Genomic DNA, 19,333 nt, shown 5'->3' with positions numbered 1-19,333 from the left:
ACAATGGTCACCCTAAGGCCACCCTGATACCTGGCTGGTAAATGAGTTGTACCCAAATGGGCTCTGTCTCTCTGTAATGCCCCCGGCAGGGGGTGCTGGGCTGATACCAAAGGTCTCCTTTCCTTCCAGGAGCCTCCCGGGGCAGCCTGGACAGCCTCAGCCGAGCCCTGGGCGTCCTGGAGGAGCGTGTCAACAGCTCGAGGCGGAGGGTGCGCAGGCATGCTACGGACGATGACTTCAACATCGAAGTCCTGCTGGGCGTGGACGACTCAGTGGTGCAGTTCCATGGGAAGGAGCACGTGCAGAAGTACCTGCTGACACTCATGAACATCGTGAGTCCAGGCGGAGGGGTGTCGGGGGAACAGGAGCGTGACCAGTCTCTCTTGGAGGCAGGGCTTGAGGAGAGCGGGGGAAACTGGGCTGGAATAGGGACTGAGTGGTGGTGGCTGGGTGGGCCAATGGGCGGGTCCAATCAGAGACTAGGACGTTAGCAAACTGGGATGGGAGATGTGTGCGATGGATCATGTTAATTGTCAAGGAGACATACCCCAGAATCACCTGGGAGCTGGTCCTGTGGGCACACCTGCGGGATATTATCTTGACTTCGTTAATTAAGGTGGGAGACTCCTAGCGCCATCCCTGACTGGGATCCTGGGCTGTGTGAACGCACAGGGAGCTGAGCACCGGCATCCACCCCTCTCCGCTTCCTGATTGTGGCTGGGATGTGACCAGTTGCCCAAAGTTCCTGCTGCCTTGATTCCCCCCCCCCCAACTATGACCAACTGTGCTTTTGAACTGCAAGGCAGAATAAACTTTCTCGTTTCAGTTACTTTTGTCAGAGCGTATTGTCACAGAGAAAAGAAACTAAGACAGAGGGAGGACTGGAGGACTGGGCTGGACTCTAGGGTGTGGCCTTATGGGGCAGAGCTAAACTGTCAGGCTAAGATCTTCTCCGTTCCCCCGAAACCCCGATAGGAGGTGAGCAGTAGGCAAAGGGACTAAGCTCTGGGCGTTCCTGTGCCTCTCAAAAGAAGCAGGAGGAGGGGGTGCTTTGTGGAAGGAGGGTGAACTTACAGTGTGCTGCTTGCTGTGAAGGAGGACCTAGCTGGAGGTGGGCAGGCAGAGACACAGAGATACAGAGATGGGCTCTGCGTCTGCAGCTTCACTAGGTCAGGTGGTGAGACCCTGGGAGCTAAGATGATGCATAGCTCAGCCTCCAGAGGGTCCTGGTTGAGAAGATAGAAGGGAGATAGAAGGGAGGAAGTGAAAGGGCTGGATGTGGGAAAGAGTTTGCCGCTTGAGCCACCCTCCTCTAAGCTGCCCTGGTGACGACTTTGGCTCTCTGAACCTCCACCTTGCCCCTGCAAAATTCTTTGTATTTCATTTTGGAGAATGCTAATCTCATATCAATTTTTGAAAAGTACCTTTAATTTAATTATAATAAAAAGCATAACTACTGAAGTTAATGAACCCCTGAGCTATGGCTACAGTAATAATAGTAACAACCCAAATAAATAAAGCTGTAATTGTCGCAATTAACGATCTGCCAATGTGTGGTTGTGTGCCAGGCCCGGGCTGGCCACTTTCTGTGCAATAGGAAATATTCACGCTAAGCCTATAAGACCAGTACATAGGCAAATCTCATCAGCCTCCAGAAGATGAAGTCTTCCCCCAAGATCCACTGCTGTCCGACTCATAGGGGTAGGGTGGGACTCAGAATTAAAAAGGCTTGGTGTGTCCACGTGAATGGGGGGTTCCAGTCTCCTGAGCCTTGGTGTTCCCATCATTAAAAAGGGTCAGTTCCCTCTTGTACTGGTTTAAATAACATAATGAAGTGAATGGGCTTTTTTTTTTTTCTCTCTAAGTAAGGTAAAGCGGTTTCAAACTCCAGATAAAATGTGGTTTTGCTCCCATGACAGTGACCACAGCACAGAAAGCACATTCCTAAGGACTCTTCAGGGTCCCCTGCCTGGAAGTGGGGTATCCGCTGGGAGTTCTTTATGGGGCAGAGGCTTGAAAACCCTCCTTTTTCCCTGGTGGAGGTTCCTGTATCACAGAGCTCGTTGGAGGACATATAAAACTCTCTCCACAAGCTTCATTCATGCACACATCCCCATGGTCCAACTGTAGCCCTGTTTTAAATGATGATGACAAGATGGGAGAGAACAGCAAGCCTAGGGGCACCGGCCTATCATCCCAGCTACCCGGGAAGTTGGAGCAGGGGGACCTCAAGTTCAAGACCAGGCTGGGCAGCTTAGTGAGCTCTTGTTTCAAAACAAAAGTAGCCCAGCACTCGGGAGGCAGAGTCAGGTGGATTCTCTGTGAGTTTGAGGCCACCTGGTCTACAGAATGAGTCCCAGGACAGCCAGGGCTACCCAGTAAAACCCTGTCTCGAAAAAACAGCAACAAAAACCAACCATCCAAACAACAACAGAAAAGAATCAAAATAGAAGTGAAAGAAGAGCTAGGAATACAGAGGGTTGGCCAAGCAGGTGAGAGCCTTAGAGTCAAACTCAAATACACAGGCCATTGTCGTCATTTTTGAGTGCACAGTTTGTGACGTTAAGGTCGTTCACATGGAAATGTAAACCTCACACCATCCATGCACAGGACTCCTTTCATCTTGTAAAGCCAAACCTCCCACCACTAAACACTAACTCCTCCTCACCTAGTCCCCTGGGTCTTGGCTGCCATAGTTCTGCTTTTGATCTCTGAATTTAATCACTCCAGACCGATGTGCCCCAGAATTTGTGTGATATTTGTCCTTTGGGAGCCAGCTTATTTAAATTAGTGTGATAGTCTAAAGGTTGTTCATACTGTAACATGTTGGAATTCTGTGTGTGTGTGTGTGTGTGTGTGTGTGTGTTATTGTTGTTTTGCTTTGTTTTTGATACAAGTCTTCCTATGAATGTCAAACTGGCCTTGAATTCATGATGCTTCTGTCTCCAGCCTCCTGAGTGCTAGAATGACAAGGGAATGCCCAATCTTCCCTTCCTCCCTGAGGCTCAATAAGACCTATAGTGTATCTAGACAGGTTTTGCTTATCCGTTCATTCACTGATGGGCACCTGGGAAGCCTCCACCTCTTGGCTGTTGTGAATAAGGCTGCTGGAAACATGGCTTGCAGATTTCTGTCCACCACTCTGTTTTGCATTCCTTCGGCTGCGGACCCAGGAGTGGAAACACTGAATCATATGGTAATTCTATGTTTGACTTTTAAGAAACCACCACCACGCTGTTTTCCACAGCTGCTATATCAACCATGTCCCCACCAATGATGTGTCTTCCCAGTTATCCCCAGCCCACAGCACTTGTCAACTTGATAGTAGCCACGATATTGGAGACATGACTTGTAATTAATCAGCACTGAAGTTTAAGTTGCCAGCGTGGCCGGTGCCAACTGTCCTGAGCATTGCACGGTGGGAAAGCCTGCTGTTCCTCTGAACTTGAAATTGACCACCATTTACTAAGTAAGCCTGGGTGACTGTGGGTCTGTGAACCTCAAACCGCAACCCCAAATAGCCCTCAAAGTCCTGGCCAGTGGCTTGACACAATCCTCTTCTAAGTCCACATCTGGTCCTGGGGTTCCCAAGGCTGGAACCAAAATAGCATCAGGCAGGGATCAGCGTAGCGCCGTGCTGGCATGTAGCTCAGTTAGGAGAGTGCATATCTAGATGTGGCATTGGGAAGGCTTCCGCTGCACCCTGGGTCAGGCGGCCATTGACCAGTGATAGCAGGCTCCACAGCTGGAGGACAAGCCTGGGCAGTAAGCTGCGCACTGAGCTGAGTGCTGTGTGAGAGATGCGACGCACACAGGCCTACTCAACTCCCAAAAGAAACAGGGCAGACCAAAATAACAAAATCCAACCCAGTGAAGCAGTGAGTTTTTATTGGGGTACACTAACTGGTATAGGGGTGAGGGGTCACTTATAGTACCCCTGAAAAGGCCCCGCCTCCTAAAAGCTCTGTAACTACCCCAGACAGGCAGCACAGACAGCTGGGCACCAAGCATTCAAGCACATGAGCCTCAGGGAGCATCTTGTTCAAATCACACTGGAAAATGAGAATTTGTCAATCTGGCCCCACCCCTGCTTCATCTCAGACCCACCGGAGGGCAAGAGGTGTGTGTGGGGGGGTGCTGGTCACTTCTCAAGACCTGTTTACCCTCAGGCACCACCTACTAACTCATTCCCTGCCAGCCAGACCCACTTTCCCCAGTTCCCTCCCTAAGTTCAGAAAAGTATTTTTCTCTCAGTTCATTAAAACAGTATCTATATTTAACACAGATAATATATTATTTATGCCATAAGATTAGAGCGAACTCATATAGATCTCTCCATATTTTCTCTCCGAAGCTACTCTCTATGACTTTGTTTTAATGAGCGTGGAATGTTGCAGTGCGAAGGCTGTGTTTTTTATGTAACATTATTTATGTGACCCGTCCGTGAGAGAAAATGCATTTCCCTCTTGGAGGTCAGGCATACCACCCACCACTTTACATCCTTATAGCTGGCTCATGTCCCTCATCCCTAATTATTTCCTTAGACCAGGCGCCTAAAAGTCAAATCTTCCAACAGGTAATGCACACGTTAAAGTCTCCTATGCCGGAGTGTTCTATATGGCCTCATCGTCTGTGTCTGCCCCACCAACAGACCCATGCCTCATTCTTAGGTGTGGTAATTTATAGCTACAACTGTGGCATCTTAATACTTTTCTGTTGCTATTCTATTTACTTTCCTTTCATTCAGTTACTCTGTCTCTCTGTCTCTGTGTGTGTGTGTGTGTGTGTGTGTGTGTGTGTGACAGCAAGTACACAGGTGGGGGTCAGAAAATAACTTTCAAGAGTCACTGCTTTTCTTCCACCAACAGTCTTGCATGGTGAAGGGCTCAGAAGAATGACACCCTTGTCATCATTTTAGAGAAGATGCGCACAACAGATATTATATGAAAGAGGGTTATTGGATGGAGATGGAGACAGACAGAGAAGGAGAGAGGGAGAGAGACATGGTGGGGGAAGAGGGCACTCTGACAGAAAACAGGAGAGAGCAAGAACAAGAGAGCGGGGCTGGAGAGATGGCTCAGAGGTTAAGAGCACTGTCTGCTCTTCCCGAGGTCCTGAGTTCAATTCCCAGCAACCACATGGTGGCTCACAACCATCTATAAGATCTGGTGCCCTCTTCTGTCATGCAGATGTACATGCAAATAGAGCACTCATATGTAAAATAAAGAAATAAATATTAAAAAAAAAAAGAAAAGAATTAAAAATAAAAGAGCAAGAGAGATAAGACACAGGAGTCCTGTTTATCCCAGGACCATGTGGGTGGCGACATGATGACATCATAGGTTACTAGGCAACTGAGAAGCAGGTTGCCTGAATGCTAAAAACCACGAGGTGTCATCTTGACACAGAGTATGCTTAGGGTCATTTCAGACATTGATGGAAAATCGGTCCTAATTCCATGTCAAGATTCATTGGAAGATTTATTATTATTATTATTATTATTATTATTATTAAACAAATCAGCAGCCCAAACATGAAAATTTTAAATCAGAGATTCTAACACAAAACAATGCAAAGGTACACTAATTTAATGCAGGCTGGGAAGTAATGGTAGGAAAGCCTGAAAAGTCTTTTTTTTTCTGGGTAATTAAATCATTTATTTCTGAAAGAGCATCTGATTTGCCATGTTGAGGAACTCTCAAGCAGACAAATTCTCCCTTGCCGCCGTCAATCCTTTGACCCGCCAGAAGCTGGAGCAGCCCTTTCCTGAAGGCCACCTTGTTGACCTCACCCTTAAGCTGAGTTTTACTTTTCTCCTCCTCGTAGCCCAGGCTACCCAATACCACCTCTCTCTCCAGCTAGTCTAACTGCCTCAAAGGTTCTCTGAGGTCATTTTGAGGATTCTTTGGAAAGGAGTGAATGAACTGGCTTTACTCTCCATTTTGAAAACAGGTTAGTAGATTCCTGGTCAAGAGCAGTCTCTGAGCTGTGTGAACTGCCCTTCCACTGAGGGCAGGCCTATTCCTTACGCTTGTAGAGAACATGGGTCCCAGAGGCCCCTGTGCTTTCAGAGCTGAGGCTGAACCCTTTGATTCCTCCCGGCAGGATGACGGACCTTAGCACAGTGTGTTCTGAAACAACTCGTGTTCAATGAACAACCTCTTTGTGCCAAGACTTGGATATGTTTCCTCTTTTTCTTTTCTAATTTAATCCAGAAATTGGCCTTGACTTGCCGAAGCCTTGCCAGGGTTTGTAAACAATCAGCTGCTCACCAGCTTTCAAGAATGCTGGGGCAGTGCAGGAATGTTTTGTGCTAGGATCAGGGGGAGGAAATCTTGTGAACTGCAAAGCAGCCTGCCGAAGGCATCACCCTATTCACATGTCTGGCTCCACTTCCTGCAACAAAGAGACACTGAAACGTGGGGCTGCCCAGACAGGAGGGACACATTTAGTGTAGGAGCTGGCCAGAGCAAAGCAGGGAATGTTGGAGATCCAAAGCTCCCTTTCTTACCTGGCTGTGTTGCCTGGGCCACAGGAAACTGATTTAGGACACTGTTTCTGGTCCTATGGAACCCATAAGAGAGCCATATGACCAGGTGCTGCTGGATGTCAGGCAGTGGTGGGCATAGGTGATTGTGGGCTCTGGGGCATAGCAGAGATCAGGAGAAACCATGTTCCCTGGTGATGGCCTCCTCGGTTTTGCTCACTTGTGGTTGTACAGGAATAATCCGCCAAGCCCTTGCCAGGTCTGGACTTCTTAAAGGAAGGTGGGAATCGCGGGGGAAAACCTAATCATTTTCCAGTCTGAGCTACAAATTGCAACTAACTGCTTGTACTGTCAGGTGAGTCCGGGCACAGCTGTGGTGTCCGCCAGGCTAGAGGGCAGCCAGCCTGATTTGTTCCCTCTGGCTTAGACGGAAGCAGGCAATTGTCACCATAGTCCCTGTGTGTCCCATATGTGGGGACAGTTCACCTCTAAGGGCTGCTGTGGGCATTGTTCTAAATGTCTCACATGTGCACAGACGTGGGGTGAGCAGAAGCCAGGCATCATGAGGCCTGCGCTTCCCAGGGGTAGCTGCATCAGGGAAGGCTCCTCAATGACTTCTCCAGCTCCTAACACAGATGAGTCTGGCTGGCAGCAAAGCACATGAGAAGGCCCAGGGACATCTCTTTCCTCCTGCACAGTTTGGACCTGGCTGAAGTATAGGGGCTCTGAAGGGGGGGAGGGGAGGCAGGACATGAAGTTGGTTTGTCATCTAGAAACTTGGGGCTTCCTACTTCATTACAGAAAAGAAAGAGAATGAAATCACGTTGACAGCAATTTAGCACTGGGCAGCCCTCTGCACAGAGGTACTTGATGGCCTGTCCCTTAGTGGCCCTGTGGGGTTTTCTTTCTCAGATACAAAGGCTCAGAGAGGTTGAGCAGCAGGCCTACACAGCAACTGAGTCACACGCCTGTGGGAAGATGGAGTAGACCATGCATGCATGGTGCTCCCTGACTCTGCATGGTCCTCCCTGACCCTTCTGACCTGAAGGAGGAGAATTCCTTAGCAGTCTCAGAAGAAGGGCCAGGCCTGTTCTAGCCTTGGTTCTGTGTCTCCCAACAGCACTGGCCATCCCCTATCAAACCCTTTGCCTTTCCCTTCTACCCTACGCCATCTTATCCTGGGCATTGCCGTGGAAGTTTTATCTGTTGTATATTTCTGTTCTAATGTTGTCGTTACCATCTCTCTCTCATTTCTCTCTCTCTCTCTCTCTCTCTCTCTCTCTCTCTCTCTCTCTCTCGCGCGCGCGCGCGCGCGCGCGCGATCAGAGCTCTCAGGTTGTGAACCCCCATGAGGTTCTAGGTGGAGGAAGGGTCACTGTAAGCCAATGGAGTTCTGCCCTCACAGAGCTCACATTCCGAAGAGCAGCGTTGGAATGGGGATGGGGGCACCAGGGGCCAGCCTCACCTCTGCCTCAGCCTCTTCCTGTCATTCTCCCTGCATCCCGGCAGCCACTCCCTATCTATCTCCCCACCCCTCCCCTCCTCTGATACCTCCTGACAGCTGATGAGGGAGCCCAGGAGTTTGCCTGTCCTTGGCTCCCATGGGGAGCTGACAGTTGTCAAAGCAGGAGTCAGAGTCCCCGTAGATGGACACAGAGGGCCAAGCCTCATCACTCCCTGGTGACAGCTTGAAGCGGCTGTTGCGCTTGTCTTGTACAGGCTCCAGCGAAGAGGTGACAGCTGAGCCAGACAGAAGAGATGACAGTCTTCCTGGCTGGTTTCCCGTCTGGGCAGATGTGGGCTGTCACAGTGCTCAAACCCCTCCATGGTGTGTCCCCTGTCCCTGTACTGAACTGTAGTCAGACATCCCTGAGGCCCCTCTCCTCTGGGTGAGGTGTCTTAGAAGTAGGGATTCTTAGCGAAGGTACCCCAAGTTTTATGAGAGGTTCAGAGAACACTGGCTACTCAGTTTTGCACATTCAGCCCCTGACAAAGGGTTGGTACATAGTAGGTTTACACTAAATGTCCTTTATCATTTTTTTTAAATTTTGGAGATAAGGTCTTACGAAGCCTAGACTGGTCTTGAACTTGCTATGTAGCTGAGGATGACCTTGAATTCCTGATCCACCTGGTGCCAGAAGACAATTGCTTCTTGCTGTGCTCAAATGATCATCTTTCTGGCTACATTCAGGGTGTTGGAAAGCACCTTGACATGTCCATAGCAGGCTACTCTTACCATGAGCTTGAGCATACAAAGCTTAGTTTCGCCATGTTCTATGAATTTCTCAGGATCCCTCTGCTGGGGTCCAGGGACACCATGCAAGGTGCGGGTTAAGGCCCTTAGTCACAGCTGCCTCTGCCTCTTCTGGGTCTGTGCTGTGGGCCAGTTTCTCTCCCTGCTTCATGTCGGATCACCAGGCCCAAATGGCAGTGGAGAGGCTTGTTGGAGTCATCCCTATTTTGTGCTGTTCTTCACCTGAGCTCCTCGGGTATACTGGGTAGAAAGGGGTGTGGGGATGAAATTAATGTGCCTTCCAGTCTCTAGCCTCTTCAAGGTCAATGCCAGGCTATTCCCACCTCCCCCAGACTAGATAGGAGCTTCTGAGTGACACATATACCTCTCTAGGGCTGAGACAACCATGGTGCCTTAGATCCTACTGTTTTACTCAAGACATAGGTCGGGCCCTGTGGCTAAGCTTCATAGGCACCATCCAGGGACCAGACTCTTCTCTTACAATGTGGTCTCATCGCTGTGGGAAGCAGAGCCCAGAGGCCTCTGGATATGTCCATGTCAGATGCTAAGGTTGGAGTGGACGCTGAGCAGAGCAGGGCACCCCAAGCTCTGGTCTCACTTTCCACTTCACAACATCTCCCCTCTCTCCTTCATCTACCAGAGTGTTTTCTACTCCCGAGACCACCCAGGAACTTCCTTGAGGCCATTCTCAGGCACATGGTGTCATTTTCCTCAGCTTTCCTTGGGTCACAATCTAATCAGGCAGAAGGAGAATCTGGTTTACTGAGGAATGAAAAATATGTTGTTTTCAGATTACACAGCTGTGCCCGAATGGAGCCCGGTGGCAGAGCTCAAGTCATTGGGGACAGTTGCACCACACAGGCCGAGACAGCCAGGAGTGTGGGAAGGAGGGAACTAGTCTGGTCAGGGGTAGTCCAAGGTCTTGGCACGTAGGGGATGAGACTGCATCCTGAAACGGAGTGCCACATTGAACCCCCAGTCTGTGTGCTCAGGGAGGCCATCCATCCATCCCCACATAGCACTCCAGAGACTTAACTTCCTGAGGTGACTGTCAGCAGGATTAAAAATCCCTGTCATGTCTAAACCTTCCTCCCAGTTGGGCTGAGAGTAGCTGAGAGGCCTCTGAAGGCTCCGGGCCCTCTGCTATATCCTTCTGTGTCCTGTGACCTCAGGAGCAGCCACACTTCCCTGCCTGGCAGGTCAGCCCACAGACGATGTGTGGACGGCTGTGACCCCAGGAGAGCAGATGTCTCTTGGTTGTGGTAAAACATCTTAAGCAAGTGCTGGTGTTTTCTGAGACCCCTCCAGGGGGGTCACCAGGGAAATTAGGACCCTTTTTTGGGTTGTTAGTCTCATTAATGAACGAATTTAAGAACAGACTCAGTGGAAGATCAAGGATAGTTTTTGTTTGTTTGTTTATTATTGTTTTGTTTTCGCTTTTAGAGACAGGGTTTCTCTGTGTAACCCTTAATGCCCTAGAACTCTTTCTGTAGATCAGGCTGGCCTCGAACTCACAGAGATCCACCCGCCTCTGCCTCCCGAGCGCTGGGATCAAAGGTGTGCGCCACCACTGCCTGGCTTTCAAGGATAGTTTTATGAGCTTGGGGTGGGGGGGTGGGAATGGGGGGAAACAACAGCAAGCAACCTGAACTCTTGGCAGCCACTGGGAGGAGGGACATGAAGAAGAGAAAGAGAGAAAGCGCGCCCTTCCCATTGGGCTGGTATGTTTAGCAGGGGAGGCCAGCAAGCAGCTACCTGGCAACAGACAGCCATCTGGTGGAGGCAGGGGGTGGCGATGGAGCTTAGTGCTAGAACGTGAGAAACCTCAAAGTGCCAGGAAGAATACGCTTAGGCTTTGCACAGAGAAAGAGTAGGAAAGAAGAAGTGAAAGTTATGTTTTTCTGAATTAAGGACCGTGAATTAGAACAAAATTCACCAAGTCCCATGGCTGTGTCTCAGCAGCAACTGCATTGAGGAAGGGGATACTGGGAAAGATGGGTGTATTCTCTAATTAAAGGGGTAATTATTCCTCCCCTTTCTTTAGCTTGAATCAGCCTGCCTGAGGGATGGTCTCTTAGCCAGGCGATTGACAGGTTCAGTTGGGCTAACCCTCAGGGCAGGACGCATTAGTGTGAAATATTTCACTCTTGGAGCAGATCAGAATGTCCTGTCTCCCCCAGCAGTATTCATTCTTCTGAGCAGGACTTAACGAGTGGCAAAGTGGGTGTTTACCTTTCTAGTGTGACCAGGAAAATGGGAGGCAGGGTTCAAAGCTTCAATGTTCTCCAAGGCTGAAGTCAAGAGGGGCCAAACTCTGGGATGCAAAGCAACAGCTCCCATTACCTGATTCTCTCGTGCCAGACAGCTTCACTGACAGTACTGTGTGCGCGGGGGATCTTCTTAGACACTTTAAAAATATTTTTGCATCAATCTTCACAACAAGCTTGAGCCACAGTTACCTCTCTGTACCTGAGGAAACTGAAGCCCGAACACGGCGAGGAAGATGGTTCTGAGTTGTACAGGAGGATTGCAGTAGGGTCCTCCTGAGGTCAGGGCAGCTGGGAGTAGGGATTTAGACCCACCCTCTGCTCACCCCCAAAATCCAGGCCAAGGCCTGGGCAGTTTCTTTTGCTTATTAACAACAACGTGGGGGAGTTTCTATTGCAATTATGTCTGGGTCCTCTGCACCACCCTAGAGCTGAGCAGTATTCATGGAGGTCCTGGGCCTTGACAGCCTACATAGGAGTGAGGTAGCTTGGGCCTCACCCATGGTCCTTTGCCTAGTAAGTTACCCCCTGGACCTGGGGGTTGTGGACTTCCAAACCATGGATGAGTTTGGGGGTCTATCTTGATCACCATGTTCAGGTACTTGGGAGCTAAAGGAGGAGCACACACCTCTAGTTTTACTGTCTGTGCTTCATGGCTCTCCTCAGTCCCACACTGTCCACTTGATGTGCTCATGTATGCTCCAGAAGAGACACACCAATACCAGTATTCCTCCAGTGAGGCCAGCAGCTGTTCCCCCAGCTCCCAGTGACTGTGGGTGCACTATCTTGCCTTCCCCCAAATTCTGGTGTGTTCACTCTATCCCAAGCCTCTACCCTGGAAGCCTAAACCTGGCCTCTTCTCTATTTGCTTCAGGGCTTTGCATAGCAGCCACTCAGGGCCTGTACCCTCCCATACCCTCCGGGAACTCCCCGAGATTACTTTGCTCTCTAGATTTTCCAGGTGGACAGGAAACATTGTCCACTGTCCAACACTTAGAGGCATGGGGGATCTTAGCAGCAAGTCTTCCCATAGCCTGTGTACCAAGCAGCAGGGCCAGCAGACGCCCTTCCATAAAGAGCGCCCTTTCCTGGACAGGTGCCCCCACTCTGTACCCCAGTCCCCTCCAGAAGGGAGTTCTCTGCCCAGCCTCAGGCCATCCTCCAGGGCTCACTGTTATTTCAGGGAAGCTTTGCCACCAACTGGGCAAACTTTGATATTGCCCGGCAGAACCAGGTCCTTCCCAGTCTGTTCCAGAGCAGAAACTTGGCTGCCTCTTTGCATAAACAAAAAGCACATCACAAAGCATTTTCCCCAAAATGCCAGCTCCTGGCCTCCAGCGCACAAGAGAAGGGCTGGAGCTTTGAGCCTTTTCCCCACAGGGCTTAGAGGCCCCAAGATCAATTTCTTAAAGACAGGGCTGAAGGACACTGTCCCAGGGTTTCTTCCCCTCCCCCTGAAGTCTGGGCAAAGATGTGCTGCTTCCCCTAGCACATAGGCCCTGGGGAAGGAGGGGAAGGAAGAGCTGGCTGTAGGAGGGGAGGCTAGGCAGCCTGCTGTTCCATATACTCCATCCATCCATCCATCCATCCATCCATCCATCCATCCATCCATCCATCCATCCTCAATTCTATTTAAAACCTACTAGGGACTGTATAGTGTATAGTGCTTTTCACAGTTGTGCTAGGGAAGGTGAGGTTAGTGCAATGGCCCTGAGGTAGGGCTGGGGCTCCAAGGAGAGGATTAAAGGAGGAAGCTCCACCTTCCTGACCTTGACATCATGTAAGGATGTTTCAGACTCCCTCCAGTGTAGTAGGAAGACCTGGAGAAGGAGTTCAAGTAAAGGAGTAAATGCCAGCCTCCTGGGTACTCACCCAACCCCCAACCTTTTTATTCTTCAAATTCTCTTAAGGTATCTGAGGAATTCAGAGCTGGAGAGGGGCTTTGGGAATTCCAGGCACGTGCCTTTCCCCAGAAGGGGTGTGTGTGTTTGTGTGTGTGTACATTGACAGACTGCCATTGGAAGAAGGCAGTTGAAAGTCAGGGGTCCCTGGAAGAGAGCAGCTCAGAGCTGGGGAAGCCAGGTGGGTCCATCCTGAGTCCCTGTAGGGCCTGCCTCCAAAGGCACTAGGGAGCCCTGAGGGTTTTAGACAGAGGAAGGGTGAAGTCACTCAGGTGACCATACTAAAGGGCAGTGTTGAGAGTCGGGAAGGAAGACCTGGGGAACTCCGGTCAAGCTGTCTTTTTAAGGTGTCTGCTCAGTGACAAGCAAAGTGACTTTCCTTCCAAGCTCTCATCACCATCACAGCTGTGGAGCAGGCTTTGTTAGGGTCCGGAATACGCTGGAAGAACGATCCCAGACTAAAGTAGCCACAAAGGGCACTTGTTCTGCAGAAGTCCAGCATGCTGGAGCCACCACCTTTACAAGCAAGGAGCAGCAACAAGAGGAGCTCAAAGGCCCCTTTTGAAGCCAGAAAGGCCTTTCTTACTGTGGCTATGTAACCTCCACTGGGATTGGCTGGTACCCACGGAGGCTGTGTGACTCCAATTGGGATTGGCTGGTGCCCATGGAGGCTATGTGACTCTGGTCAGGTGCTTTTCAAACCCTTAGTTAAGCAACCTTCTCTTCCCCAGGCCAGATGTCTTGGCTCTTTCTGATTGGTTGCCCTTTCTCTCTCTCTCTCTCTCTCTCTCTCTCTCTCTCTCTCTCTCTCTCTCTCTCTGTGTGTGTGTGTGTGTGTGTGTGTGTGTGTTTCTGTAACTCTTAGGCCTGTTTTGTCTAGCAAGAAAAGGAAGGCCGTCATGGAGTTGGTCAGGCTGATTTAGCTGGGCTTTCTCAGCTTGGCAGCTTCCGAGCAAGCCCCGTGGCTTTGGAGGGTGGCTTTCTACCGCCTCTCAGGAAGGCAGTTCCATGCCTGTTCACCTGACACACAGGGAGACCAACCACTCTCCGCTGGGACTCCTGGGTACCTGCCTTGGACCTGTGGTGAGGGAGAAGCCAGATCAGAGTTCCTGAGTGACTCAGCCCACAGTGTGGCCGGCTCATGTTGAGATGTCCCACTGAAAACCTAAGGAGGGCCTGTCACTCAGCTACAGATCCACACACATGGTGGGGTCAACACTGACACACCACAACCTAAACACGGGGAAAACTCGGCTTGCTTTAGTTCTATCTAATGTTACCTTTCCCAACACCCAGTCTAGGACTTGAGAAGCCTTTGGAACAATGCTCAGCTGGGTCAAGTTTTAAACCCTTTGTTAGTCAACTTTCCTTTGCTGTGATGAAACACCTGAGGTTTTCAACTTATAAAGAGGAAAGGTTTCTTTGGGCTCATGGGTTCAGAAGTTTCAGAACATGGTCACTTGGCCTTTCCTCTGGTGTAGAAAGGCAGAACCTCATGACTGGGCATGTGTGACAGACAGAGCAGCTCGCGCCATGGCGACTAGAAGGGAGCAATTGAGAGAGACAGAAGTAGAGACAGACAAACTGACCCAGGTCCTAGTGTCTTCAGGGGCAGGCTCCTGATGACCTAACTTCTTTCTCTTTGGCTCCACCCCCTGACCCAAAAGGTTCTGCCAGTTTTCGAAGGCTCCAGTACAGGAGCCTTTGAGGGACACTGACGATGCAAACCACAGCAGCCCTGACTCTTTTGACGGGGCAAGTTTAACAAAGCACCCAGGAGCCAGTTTGTCTCCTGCGGCTCTGCAAACTGACAGCTCCAAGGACAGGACTGCCAGCTAATCTGACCACCTCCTCGTTGTGTCCTCGAATGGAGGAGATGGAGGAGAAGAGGAGGGATAGCTCTCTGGTGTCAATACCATCACAAGGACCCTAACCCCTGACCTCACCTAACTGATGATTTCTGAAGGTCCTACTCGGAAAGGTATCATGTCAGGGGTTAGAATCTCGTCCTGTGAATGGGGTGATGCATAACTGACTTCTACAGTACAACCCTTGTCCCTGCATTAGAAAACTGTGCGCTGTACCGGACACGCCTGTCCCATGATTTCTTGAGACTGAGGACCTGTACTTGGAGTTCACCCTGGCTTCAGCAGCCAGGCTGCAGGCCTGTTCTTTCCTCCTGCACGTCGGCCTCCCTGGGCTCCCTCTAAAACATGGCAGTGCCCCAGCTCCCGGTAAACTGACAACAACTCTGCCCTCGTGCCATGAGGCTCAGGTGACCCCTGGCGTCTGCTCTTCATGGCTGGGAGCTGACCTCCCTGGCTCTTGCTCACTACCCAAGCATATCTTTAGGCCCTCTCTGGAGCCTGTGAGGATGAAAGCCTGTCCCTCTCCCAAGACAGGCAGCAAGGGGTCCAAGTGCACTCTGCTTTTCCGTCTTGGCCTTGGTGACTGCTTTGTACTGGCCCTATCCCCACCCCCACCTTCAGAAGAGACCCTAAAGGCTAAGGCTGCAAGCTTGCGTTCACTCCTCTGCCCTTTCCCGCTGCAGCAGGACCTTCCAGGGCCTCGACTCTTCCCAGCTGTGTTTCTCAGCAGTACTCTGTGAGCCCCGGTGACCTGTGAGCCCTGCTCATCATAGATAAAGCAATTAAAACTAGAAAACCCCTTTCTTCCTTAAGTAAAAGCTCTGGTTTTTAAAGTTGTTGTCTCAGCAGAGTGAAAGAGAAAATCTAGATTGGGCCTCAAAGCTGAGGTGGCAGTGCCAGTGGTTTAGGGGCGTTCCACCCACTCCCCAAACCTCATGGAGCAGAGTGGGGCAACATGGCTTGCCAACTATGAAAAACACAGTTTGGGTTTATATAAACACCATTCCATCACGTGTGTGGAAATCGGATCCTCACTCTAATGTCACAAAGGAGACATCGGACAGTGGGCAGTGGGCAGTGGGTGAGGTGGGCCCTGGGCGAGGTGGCACAGCCCCTGGGGTCTGCTTTCTGAGCTGCAGGTACTAAGGTGGGTGCTTGGGTATCTAGCTGATGCTCCTCGGAGGTAGTGCCATGCTGCTCAGACAGATGGCACATTCAGGGGACTCGAGACGAGTGCACAGACAGAGCCATGATGCCACATCAACCATGCTCCAGCAGCTCTGATCCTGTCACCCCTTCTCCCAAGGAGAGGAGGACAAGAGGACAGAAGCCAGCTTATAACCAGGAATTGCCTGGCTGCACACAAATTCCTGACCGCCTATGTGTTGGGACAGAAGGTGGCACTGGTTGGGGACCAGCGAGCTTGTTAACTCTGTGCTCTGATTGGTGCCATCTCTATCCACAGCTGTGGTAACAGCAGCAGCCACTGGGCTGTGAGTCTCCCAAGCCCTGTGTCCCTCTCCACCCCATCCGTCACCATGATGATTTGATTTTCCTCATTCTGCTCAGATTTCCCAAGGCATCATTCTTCTGTTTAGAGCGAGCAATTACAGTTGCCCAAGTAAGAAAATCTGAACACTGGGGTGTGGTGGGCTCTGGCTGGTACAGTTCAGCCATGCCTGCCTCTCTACCGAGGGCTTCATTGGGCGTCCCCTGTGTCCAGTCTGCATACAGACAGCCTGTGTGGCTGGTCCTCACCTCTCCCCTCAGTAACTCCACCCATTTTCTTCCTTTCAGCAAATGTTTGCTGGCCACATGCTGCTCTGCTCCGGGGCTGGGGGTAGGGGCATCCAAGGAGGGGAAGTACAGGGGCTTGAGAAGGATGGAGTGCCAGTTCTCCATATCAGCAGGTCTGATGTGGAGCACCCCTTCCAGGAAGGGGTGACTCTAGACTGCACCTCAGGAAGGAATAGCATTTTCTCCACTAGAGAAGGAGGGGGCCGTGATAGGGCTAGTCCAGAAAGTTCTGAGTGTGAGGCGGGAAGATGGGGGTGACCCCGAGGCAAGGAAACCTCTGTCAGCCCTGAGCCTGACATATGTTTCTGGATGGTGGTGGCCGGCCATGCCACAGAGCATGGGAGTTCTTCCTCATATCCCTTGTCCTTTCGTGCTGTGGACATCTGGGGAGGGCTACAAATGCGTGCTAAGAATAGAGTTTTTATTCATTCATTCTGTGTGAGGGGGTGGTATATGAGCTTGTGTGTGGGTGTACAAAGGCCCAGATGTATAACTGGGGTTACAGGTGTAAGCAAGGCCATCTTTCATGTGGGTACTTGGGATTGGAACTCAGGTCTTCATGCTTGCACAGCAAGCACTCTTAGCCACTAACTCATCTCCCCAGCCCCCAGGACAATATTTCTAAATGTAAAAAAAAAGGAAAGAAAAACACCACAAAAATTTAATTTGGTCAAAATGTAAAAGAAGACCATGACAGGCATGACACAGAACAAGACAGGCAGAGCAAGAGGCCTAGTGATAACTGCTCCCTGCCGACAGTAGAACTAGTCACGTGTCCAAAGTGGCCCACGCTTCCTAGTGTAGCATCCTTCAGCAGAGCTCAGTTCTGGGACCGTCTCAGGTGTTCAAGTCCCAGGAGAAATGTGTGTCGTGTCTGCGTTTAACCTTTACACACACATACATCAAGTAATCCCTACATTACTTATAACACTTTGTAAGGCACAAATGCCATGAAGCTAGTTGCCATATCGTTTAGAAGGAAACGACAGAGAAAGGGAAAAAAAATTCCTGTACACGTTCTGCAACCTTTCCTTCCAATGTGTTTGATCTGGGGTTGGCTGAACACGTAAATGTGGAGTTTGTGGGATACGGAGCGTGGGTTGCAGCAATGTGCGCATTTCACAGTGAGCAGCAGCAACCAGGAACGGCTTCTGAAAGGAATGCCGTGCTCCTGTCAGAGGAGGCTGCGCATGCGCCCTGTGGTCCAGGTTCAGCTCTGAGCGAAAGACTCTAGGGACCGGCAAGTGGGATGTCTCAGGAGGCCACCTCGGAAACCCAGGCAGGTGGTTAAGCAGCCAGGGCTGCGGAGGGCCACAGAGGGGTGGATCGAGTTTTAGATGGATGGGATGTTGGATGTAAGTATGCAAGGAAAACGAGACAGGTGGGGACCCTGGGTTCTTACCTGGGAAATGGGGGGCGGGGAAGTCAGGGACAAGATACAGGGTGCACAGCCAGAACCGGTCTTTGGCCCGCGGTTCTTGCTGACATCTCCCCGGCTGTCTTCCAGGTCAATGAGATCTACCATGACGAGTCTTTGGGGGCCCACATCAACGTTGTGCTGGTGAGGATTATCCTGCTGAGCCACGCGAAGGTGAGCCCTCCTCTCTCTGGCATGAATGGAGCCCCAGAAATGAGGACTAGCCCTCCTTTGAGATTGTTTGCTCCTCCATACCCGCCCCCCGCCTTTTCTCTGGACACCCTATGGTCCTATAACAAGCAGGACGTCATGAGACCCAACCTCCACAGACTCCCTGTACCCTTCACCATGACCCCTGACCCTTTACTGGAAGATGCAGGTTGTGTTATTCAGTGTGGTAAGGTTGACACACTGGTAGGTCCTCCCACTGCAGAAAATAAGGTGGACCCAAGAGGCTGAGGTACAGATAGCATGGGTGCAGCCAGGACACCGGGATTCAAGGAACACCCGCTGTAGTCTCTGAACACAGGACAGAGGGAGGCAGCGAGCAGGCTCAGTGGAGCCCTCACTGTAGAGTCTCAGCAGACTCGAACAAAGCTGCCCCAAAGGGGCTGGTACTAGCCGTGAGGGATTAGGGCAGGTGGGTGGCAGCCCAGAGTGGAGACAGATTGAAATGAGGTTGAGCTGAGTCTAAAACTCTCTCTTTGAGGTGGCTGAGGGATTCAGGTTCTGGATGGTTGGTTTTCTTATGAAAAAACTGCTCGAATTATCTGCTGTATCTAACACTGTTTCTGATATCCCAGCCTCAGGGATCCATGTATACCCACGGTATCTAAAACCTGTGTCTCTTCTCATCAGACCTCAGATCTTTAGCTCCACCAGGTCCCCCTGACCCTATCTTTTCCTTTTTCTTTGTTTCTTATTCCTCTTGCTGAGCCCCTCCCCCTCCCCAGACCTAAGGATGGATTGGTTACTTACTCTTGTTCCTATGACAAAACACCTGACAAAAGCAATTTAAGGAAGGATTTATTTCGGCTCACATAAATGCGCCAGAGAAAGCTATTAGGCACAAAGGAGAGATGGGCAAAAAGCTAACTGAGGGGATGTTTAATTCTGTCCTCAAGCTCTTTAAGATCTGCATGTTTAGAGTCATAGTGATTAGGGGGATGAAGCAAGAGCAGGGGTTATTGTGTTTCCTTGTCAAACAGAAGGATGTGTCTCTTTTCTGTGGAACTGCAGAACACTTTCAAATGACACAAACGTGTAAGTCCTGATGAAAATGTCAGGGAATTTTCCACGAGTAAAAACAAAAGCCTGCTGGGTATGGAGGCACAGGCCTTTA

At 50.5% G+C, this 19,333-nt stretch overlaps 1 protein-coding gene across 1 annotated transcript in view; it reads left to right on the top strand.

The window, feature by feature from the left end:
• Positions 1 to 19,333, top strand: part of Adamts2 (ADAM metallopeptidase with thrombospondin type 1 motif 2) — a 206,455-nt gene that overhangs the window by 136,776 nt on the left and 50,346 nt on the right. The window contains exons 4-5 of the mRNA XM_021654362.2: positions 130 to 332; positions 18,082 to 18,165. Coding sequence (XP_021510037.2) covers positions 130 to 332; positions 18,082 to 18,165 — 287 coding nt within the window. The remainder of the gene's footprint in view (positions 1 to 129; positions 333 to 18,081; positions 18,166 to 19,333) is intronic.

Source organism: Meriones unguiculatus, chromosome 11 (genome assembly GCF_030254825.1).
Source record: "Meriones unguiculatus strain TT.TT164.6M chromosome 11, Bangor_MerUng_6.1, whole genome shotgun sequence".
NCBI classification, from domain to species: Eukaryota; Metazoa; Chordata; class Mammalia; order Rodentia; family Muridae; genus Meriones; species Meriones unguiculatus.
The sequence above is the reverse complement of the archived record's forward strand: the minus strand, read 5'-3'. Positions and strand labels throughout refer to the sequence as shown.